Source organism: Lactuca sativa, chromosome 8, assembly GCF_002870075.4.
Source record: "Lactuca sativa cultivar Salinas chromosome 8, Lsat_Salinas_v11, whole genome shotgun sequence".
Classification (NCBI taxonomy): Eukaryota; Viridiplantae; Streptophyta; class Magnoliopsida; order Asterales; family Asteraceae; genus Lactuca; species Lactuca sativa.
The window spans coordinates 178,038,760-178,048,707 of record NC_056630.2 but is presented as its reverse complement, the minus strand read 5'-3'; the positions used below and the strand labels follow the sequence as shown (position 1 = coordinate 178,048,707).

General features: G+C 35.1%; 1 protein-coding gene across 1 annotated transcript; it reads left to right on the top strand.

Annotated features, from left to right (window-relative positions):
- Window positions 1-544: 544 nt before the first annotated feature.
- LOC111885743 (cinnamoyl-CoA reductase-like SNL6) lies at window positions 545-2,811 on the top strand. Its single transcript, XM_023881983.2, has 5 exons — window positions 545-863; window positions 971-1,128; window positions 1,222-1,419; window positions 1,914-2,251; window positions 2,473-2,811. The coding sequence occupies exons 1-5, from the start codon at window positions 716-718 to the stop codon at window positions 2,567-2,569; spliced, it is 939 nt and encodes a 312-aa protein (XP_023737751.1). The 5' UTR covers window positions 545-715; the 3' UTR covers window positions 2,570-2,811.
- Window positions 2,812-9,948: the final 7,137 nt, after the last annotated feature.

Below are 9,948 nucleotides of genomic sequence, written 5' to 3'. Positions count from 1 at the left end.
ATGATTGGTCCATTGCATCTCGTGGTAATCGGCACAAGCATCACGCTCGTGGCAGAGGGGTTGGTGTGCACAACCGTGTTGTCCTTGCCACCCGACCACAAACACACCTTTGTGATACATATATCATTCGACTTACAAACAAATAAAAGTTACGCCTTTTGTCTTTCAACTTCCAGCTTTTTGCTATAAGCTAGTTTTGGCAACGCTTGCTGTTACGCACAGTACAAAAATTTTCAAATTTCTATTCAACTACTGTGTTACTAAAATTTTCCACGTCACTCGTTAAGATTTTAAGATAAATTCTACGTCCGTCTCTGATTTTCAAGATCCGATTTTCGTTACGGCTACCGCCTCAAAGCCATAAACAAACAAGTAAACGTAATAGCAAACGTAAGAAATTTCTGGAATCGGTGTTATCACATACAACAACAACCATCCAAACTATATTTCGAAATCCCATCCACCCCTTTAACCTAACCTCTCATAAATGCTCACCTTTTTCCATCTTCCCTCCTTAACTACCCTCCTTCCCAACTCTCTTTCCCTCCCCCCTATATATTATTCACACATACGGATCATACCTCTATATCCATACACACCATATTCCCTCTTTCTCTTTCTCTTTCTCTTTCTCTCACATTAAAGCAACCATTCACAGCTCACAAACACAGCAGCCTGCCAGCTACTCTACACACCTTTTCTCTTCCGGATCAAAATGGCGCCCGCAGCAGTTGATTTTGATGGATCTTCGTCTTCATCGAAGACGGTTTGTGTAATGGATGCTGGTGGAAGTTTAGGATCTGCACTTGTGCATCGTCTTCTTCAAAGGGGTTACTTCGTTCATGCTGCAATTAACAGTCATGGTACTTCGTTTATTTCCTTTTTTATTTTCGTTTGGATATTGTAATTTAGGGATTTCAATTTGGATGCGAATTGAATTGATATAACTTTGAATTTGTTAATTTTTCAGTGGAGATGCAATCTATGGAGAGAACGATTGTAGACAAGAAGAAATTGAGAGTGTTTTACACAGACCCGTTGGATTATCACAGTATAGTGGAAGCTTTGGAAGGATGTTGCGGATTGTTTTACTCATTTGAACCTCCATCTGATCAGCCTTCTTATGATGTATGTAGTGTTATAAGTTTCGATTTCAGTTGGATCTTTAATGGATGAATCATGAATGCTTAATTTACGTGTATTGGTTTGAAATGAAAACAGGAATTGATGACGGAAATGGAGGTAAGAGCAGCTCATAACGTGTTGGAAGCGTGTGCTCAAACCGACACCATTGACAAAGTGGTGTTTACTTCATCTGCGACTGCCTTAATTTGGAGAGACCCGACTGATTCATCATCTTCTTCGCCTGATTTTGATGAACGGAATTGGAGCAATGTCAATTTCTGCAAGAAATTTAAGGTATACATGGTTTAAACTTTAAAGTGTTTATTAAGATTCATGTCGTGTTTGATAGAGCAAATAATGGAAGGGTTCATTGAATTGAAAAAAAAAAGTTATGACAAACGGAATAATGAATCATTCCAAAGTTAATTATCGGGTTACGTTAAAAGCAAACAATTATTTTTTTATATAATAATTTATTTCTGTAAAAGGCATGAAATGACCAATTGTTATTTTAATAGTCAATTTTAAAATTATATTTTTCAAAATAAAAAATATTAAAATAATATTTTTTCAAAGAATTTTTTTGTTTGTTTCCTTGAATAGTTAAATTTAATCAATTACCCTCGTCAATAGCGTAATTGAAAAAAAAGTCAAACTTTACTTTTTTGATATTTTATTTTGAAAAAAATAAAATATAATAGTTAATTACATATAATGACTATCATTACTCCCTTCCTTTTTTTTTTTTTTTTTCATTTATCTAATTTGCGGATAAATCAATGAAACAGTTATGGCATGGATTATCAAAAACATTAGCTGAAAAGACCGCATGGGCCCTAGCCATGGACCGCGGGGTAAGCATGGTGTCCATAAACGCTGGATTATTGCTGAGCCCTGATCTCACGATCACACACCCGTACTTAAAAGGCGCAGCTGAGATGTACAAAGATGGGATTTTTGTTACGGTTGACATCAAATTTTTGGTAGATTCTCACATATGTGTTTTCGAAGAAAGTTCAGCTTATGGTCGATATTTGTGCTTCAACCATGTCATTAACTCCAATGAAGATGCTATGAAGCTAGCTCAAATCCTATTACCTTCCGATGTCTCCTCACTTCCACCAAGGTGAGTTGTGATTAAGCATTGGTTTGCAGAAACAGGGTTTCAGTCTCAACAACTATAATACGAGAGTTTCAATTCCACTGTGAATTGTGCTCTTTTGACTTTTATGGATACATGGCTGTCAGCCACCTAGTGGATCACTATGTATCTGTATCTGATCCTAATTTACATATTATATGAAATTATAATGAGTTGCTAAAAGAATAATTTTTTTTGTTTTGTAGTATGATGGTGGGGGAGAGCATGATGGTGTCACAAAGAATAAGTAACAAGAAGATCAACAAACTCATGGTTGACTTTGAGAGTGAATGTCATATTTGACATAGAAGATTGGACATATTATAGATTAGATCGGAATAGATGATTTAATCAAGGGTTAAAACAAATTAAAAGTGCACATGATATGGGTTATAATATCCAAACCCCATTTAAGCTTATATATATAGTTTAATATTCTTTTATAATGCATTATCTTCACTTGATAATCAAGATCAAGAAAGATTATGCAATCTTTTTGTGGGAAATGATCTCAAAATATATATGCAATGGATTTTGTGCCGAAATTGTAGTGCAAAAGTTGTATTTTTTTTTTTAATATTTTTTTTGCTTATTTAGTAATCATCATAATTGAAAACGTAAACAATTAAATAAATCAAATAGCATGGTATCACACACATCCAAATTCATGATCTATGTAATGTAAACAGCTAAATGAATAAGCATGCTATCTCACATATAACAAGTTCAACTTCAATGAATTATCTTTTTATACACAACAATATGAATAAACCTCTTTTAAAACACTTTTTGCATAGAACATTATTTTTATGTACATATACTTTTAAAAATATCATGAACTCACGTTATGAAAAAGTTAAAAAAAATATTCAAAAGTACAACACACATGACACAGACAATTTTTAACACAAGAACACTAAAAAAGATCAACATATTCTATCACACGATTCATGTATGCTTATATATTGTTATGAAACACGTTAAGGTTTAATCATAAATAGTTAACGAAACATAAAAATATAATTAACAAAGTCCTAAATACAAATTTAGCTAAAAAAACATTTTTTTCAATATATATATATATATATATATATATATATATATATATATATATATATATATATATATATATATATATATATATATATATATATATATATATTCATGTGTTTCTTACATTTATTGTATGCTACAATACACCAATAAGAATTTAGTAAATTAAATAATAGTTTAATTAAATAAAGATAGATTTTTTTTGAACCGACAAATACAAATATACTAATATACTCCTAAACTAACACCTAATTCCATCTATGTCCACGACGGGACTTGAACCCTCGACCTCAAAGAGGAGGGCACCACCTGATACCACTAGGCTAGAAGCCCTTTGGTAATTAAATAAAGATAGATATTAAATAATTTTCATATATATATATATATATATATATATATATATATATATATATATATATATTAAATGATATTCATAATTATAATTCTCTTTTTATAGAAATTAATTAAATTCGTCATTAATGTCAACAATAAGATTCTTATAGAATGAATTCTTATATAGGTTTTTATTTGTGGGTTCATGTTTTGTTTGGATTCACTCACTTAGAATACAATAAAGGTGTATGGAACATGAAGAACTAGAGTGTATTATACTAAAATACACTTTCATTCTATTAAAATATATTCCCATTCTTTTAGAATAAACTCTCGTTTTCCTTGTTTCACACAATTTTGCTGTATTTTGAGTGAATGGGTTATGAAACAAAATATAAACTCATATAGAAAACCTAGATATAATTGCATATATTAATGACAAATTTAATTAGTTTATATAAAAAAATTATAATTATGCATATCATTTAATATACATATAATTATGAAAATTATTTAATATCTATCTTTATTTGGTTAAATAATAATTTAATTTTTACAAATTTCTTATTGGTGCATTCTACCACATAATAGATGTGAGAAACATTTGAACCTAACACTCTCTCTCTCTCTCTCTCTCTCTCTCTCTCTATATATATATATATATATATATATATATATATATATATATATATATATATATATATATATATATATATATATATATATATATATATATATATATATATATATAGTACAAATATAATATGCACACAAAATCCACATTTCAAGAGGTTTTCAAGATGATACATAACCCATTAATATTTCAAGTTCTACATAAATTATACGTATTTTCTACACATTATTATAGTTTTGATAGAATACAACGGTTAGTGTATTGAACTATAGATGAGAACTTGGATGATGAATCTACGTGGGATTGTAATCCTAATTAATTCAAGGTTTTTTTTTTTTTTTTTTTTTTTTTTTTTTTTTTTTTTATTATTGTCGAACGAATTCATTCACAACAATTTTTTTTCATACATAATAATTTATACTTTAAATATTGTACTATACAACCTTATAAAACTTAAATTATTATGTATTATGAAAAAAATATTATGTATGAAACTATGAATCATTTACTTTAATGAATTAGTCTAATAGTTAGTAGTTAGTTTCTAATTTTGCGGGAGTGGTATGTTATGTTTACCTTACTATTGATTTTTTTTTGTGAAATTAAATATCCTACTATAATTTTTTTACCTTTCTCATATCTATGTCAAATGATGATATATGTCATATTTAATTTTTCTTAATAATATTCCAGTCCACTTGTCACCATTTAAAATGGATATGAAGGTAAGTAGAAAGAAATTATAAGAGGATATTTAATTTCTTTTTTTTAGAGTAAGCTCTAATAATATTTTTATTAAACACTAGAATTTAATGATTAGTATATGGCCAAATGGCATAAAAAGCCTCGAGTTTGTCTAAAATGTTTGGTTTAACCCCTGACCACAATTTAGGTCCAGAGAAATCGGGTAGTTGTCCAATTTGTGTCGCAATAGCCATTTAACCTGCAAACTCACTCATCTAATCGTCCGCTACCGGTCACCCTAACCATAAAGTCAAGATTAGGGCTTGTTGTCTTCAAGTGTGCTCCCAATTCAATTAAAGGTTCAAGACGCAGAATTTTTGTAACATCCCAAAAATACAGGCAAAAAATTTCATTTTTAAATACATCATTATAAAACCAACAGTGTAATAAAACATTTGTAATATCATGTCATGTCAAAACCAAAGTAGAAATAATTAAACATGTTATCATAAAACAATATCAGAGTGTAATCCCAAAGATCTCATGTGCGGAAAACCATAGTGTGATGCGCTGCTATCAAGCCGGCTCCTTTCCTTTAGACACGAAGTACCTGAAACCAAAACTGAAAACCATAAGCACGAAACTTAGTGAGTTCCCCCATCATACCACATACCATAATCACATAACATACATATATTGTCAGACATATCTGGGTGTCCGACCTACCCCTTTGGTCCTCTCGACCGGATACTGGCTAGCATATCTAGGTGCTGGCCTCCCCTTCAGTCCTCTCGACCGGATACTGGCTAGCATATTTGGGTGCTGACCTCCCCTTCGGTCCTCTCAACCAGATACTGACTAGCATATCTGGGTGCTGGTCTCCCCTTCGGTCCTCTCGACCGGATACTGGGGACTATTTCACCCCTACCACTACCACATAAAACCCAAACATATAAACATGAATCACATACTGGCTAGCATATCTGGGTGCTGGTCTATCCGTTCGGTCCTGTCGACCGGTAACCGGGAACTATTTCACCCCCTACTACTACCACATAATATCATATCACATATATCATAATCTGGCTAGCATGGCTGGGTACTAGACTACCCCTTCGGTCCTATCGTCCGGTAACCGAGGACTATTTCACTCCTACTACCACTATCACATAACATCATAACATACTAGCACATAAACATATCAAGTGGTAGCAAACCTAGATGAATATCACAAAGACAATCATCTAACATACAACTCCTACTGGTGGGCCGACATTGTGGCCGTAGACCCACCACTACTGGAAGGTAACTCACCTTACACTGCTGAAGTCCCGAAGACACAATCCCACACTTGCTGAAGTCCCGCAAACTCGACCCCAGCTGCTGGCTGACAGATTCCCGAACTGCCAACACCAAAATAACACCCAATTAATAATTGGGTCCCAATACATAACCATAAGTACATTCTTTGGGTAATTACTACATTACCCCAAGCTTGGCTTATTCAAGCCTAAGGCCCAATCCATAGGCCCAAAGTCAATTAGGAATCAAAGCCCAACACATGGCCCAATTTTCCAAATTGGGCCTAGGCCTATACATGGTCTTATTCTAAGGCCCAACATCATATAATCATTAAGGCCCAACTACGGCCCATCTATGGCCCAATTTTCCAAATTGAGCCCCAACACCTTACATGGGCCTTACCCTAGGCTCATTAAATTACTCTAGACTATTTGCTTGATCTTGGTTAGCCCATTTAATAACCCAATCATCAAGGCCCAATAGAAAGGCCCAACAACAACCCAAGTGGAATTAGGGTTTCTCATAAAATAATGATTAGGGTTAAGTGTCCCACTTAACCCATTAAGGAATTAATCCACTAAGGCCAATGTTGCTTAGATTAGTTTTTGCCAATGATTCTTATTTAATATCTCCGGTTATTAAATAATTCTCGTGTGTCCCGATTAATTTCCCTAAATTAAGATTTTATTGGCATTAGGGCCTTCCAACTCAATTACTAGCCCATTATTAATTTGTTGGGCTTTTAGGTCAATTAAGGCTTTATTGGGTCAATTAGGGTCCATTAAGCTTCATTGGGCCTATTAGGGCTTACAAGGCCTATTAGGGTTTCAAGCACCCCAAACGAATCAGCTCGGCGAGACAAACACACCGCCGCCCGACAGGGCGGCCGGTGGCGGCAAGAGGCGGTAGCTACCACCCTAAGGTGGTGGTTTTCAATTTCTTTTATTATTCCATTTACAATTTACAATGAAAAATACCAAAAATAAACACACACCCACTACACTAAAATAAACACACACACAACCACCTCTTGTGGTGGCCGGTGGTGGTGGTGGCTTCCTTGGTTTGTTCCAGCCATACAAAACTCAACCTTGCATCACAAATAGCACACACCATACACACAAATAACCCAATAACGGAAACACACCCACCCATTCTTCGTTTTCAAGCATCCAGCCACCCTTTCGGGTGGCGCACGATAACGAGATGGCGTGAAGAGGCGACATCAGCAAGGCGGCAAGGCTCCGATAGCCACCAACCGATGGCGGCTGTGAAGAGAAGAAGAGGGAGAATGGCGTCCACAGTCGCGCCAACAGCCGGCGGCAGCAATGGTTCGTTGGCAGCTGTTGCTTGACGTCGGCGGCGTTAGCGATGGAGGACAACACGACCAAAAGAAGAGGCGCATCTGGACACGATGACCCACGACTACGACGAGGGCCCAAGGCTTTCTCGGCCTCACCAGCAGCCAAACGGTGACAGAGGTAACGATGGATGGCGGCGCTACAAATGCGAAGTGGCGGTGGCTGTGGCTTGGTGGTTTCCGACGTCAAACTGGAGGTAGCGGCGGATGGAGATTAAGATAGAGAGGGTAGCGGCTATATAGTCTTTTAGGGTTAGGGTAATGTAACAGGGAAGAAGCAGCTATCGGGTTTAAATCCCGCTTCAATCAAACCTTTGCCCGTTTTTACATGTTCGGTCCCTCCCCCGTGGGATCCTTTCAAATCAGCTCCAATAATTACAATTCTGCCCCTCCTCTACAAATTTGTTCTCAATAAAGTCCCAAAATTCACAAGTTAGTCCCTTAGCCTCCAAGGTCTCTTCAATGAAGTCCCAGAAATAACCATATAGCCCTACCTTCAAAAATATATATAAAACAAATCCAGAATTTACAAAACCACCCCTTGTTTGACAATTTCTTTTCAATGAAGGTCCAATGCTCAAACTTCAGCCATGATAACATTTTTAGTCCCTGCCTTCTAACATTGTAGCCTTTGGTTCCCGAAAACCAACACCTTGCCATAGAATTATTTATTTTAGGGCTACTAATCGTTCATTATTTTATTTATTTATTTAATAAATAAACTGGTGTTACAATTTTCACGGAAGAAATTCATGACAACATCTCGATCGAATTCGAGCAACGTGCGATCTTCACTAGGTAGGGTTAGCGAGCATATATGCGAGTGTGACAAATTTTGCTCAATTCAGGTCGCGCACACACCTAATAACTATGGTAAAAAGTACTGAGGGTGCCCAAATTACAGGGATGATAATGGGGGTGTGGGTTCTTTAGGTGGCTCGATGAAGAGGATTGCATGCCTTCAAGGTCCTAACTGCACCCGCATGAGAACAAAGACAAATTGACAGTTCTAGTGCGTTTGATTACAGGACTTCTAATGGCAATATTTGTGTGTCTTATTGTAGTTATCATCAAGATGTAGTTGATAGGTTGGTACTAGGTCTGTAATAGTCTTCTGATGGTATATATGTGTTGAAACCCTATTTTGTGATAATGAAGTTGGGTTTAGTGTATTATATGCACCTGTATTTGATGGTAAATTAAACAAAATATGTTGTTCATATGAGAAATTTAACAGCAAAGTATGATTAAAATGACACAGTTTGTGCTCTTATATGCACATGTATAGCCTGTGTATATGGTGCCAATTCAGCAACAAATTATATGCACCTGTATAGCATAGCCTATGCATATGGTACCAATTCAGCAACAAATAAAAAAAATTGTATGCACCAAAATGTGAACAAACTTGATTTATATTAGAAAGGGGTGAAATTACAAACATGTGACCAAAAAAAGCACTAACATATATGCTAATGTATGTGGGTAGATTTACAAAATATACCAAAAATATTTATTTTAGACTATAATTTTTTCAATTTTAGCTTTATATTCAATGAGTTACAGTCCCCCAAAATCGGGATATCAATATGAAAGTTTTCAAAGTTCAAACCACTAAGTAGTAAGTAATTACCAAAAAAATTCCGTTTTTTCCAGTTTTAAACCCACTTTATCCGGTTCCAACCTACCCACTTTGATATTTCTGGGTTTTTCGATTCTCGACCCACTTTACCCGGAACCGAACCGGAACCGGTTCCTATATACCGGTCCGGTTTCTGGTTCTACAAAATCTCATTAACTGGTTCCAGGTTTTCCGGGTCCGGGTCCATCCGCTCCAGGTTTGGACCCACTTTTATCCCTAAATTATACAAATGGCCCCTATGATTTGGGATAACTTGTGTGCTTGGTCCCTATCTCTGTTTTTTTAACTCGTGTCATCCTTATGATTTGTTTTTGTTTTTCATTTGGTCCCTAACAAACCTAAAATTACTATGTTACCCTTATATATATTTATTTATTTTTAATGAATTTATTGTTTTTGCTATTATTTATAAATTAAAAAAACACAAATGTGGTCTTTCTTATACTTAAAACAATCGACCACCTCCGTTCAATTCCGGCGACCACCACTGGTTCAAGTTCGGCGACCATAAAACTACCAATATCGAGTTTTAGAACCCTAATCAAATATGAAACCAAACCCCTTTGAAACGATCGAGTTTTAGAAACCCTTTTCCGACGAGCAAACCCTAGATCGTGGTGGTGCCTTGGTTGTTTCCGACGAACCATTGTAACTCTAGAAGCTTACAACTTCTT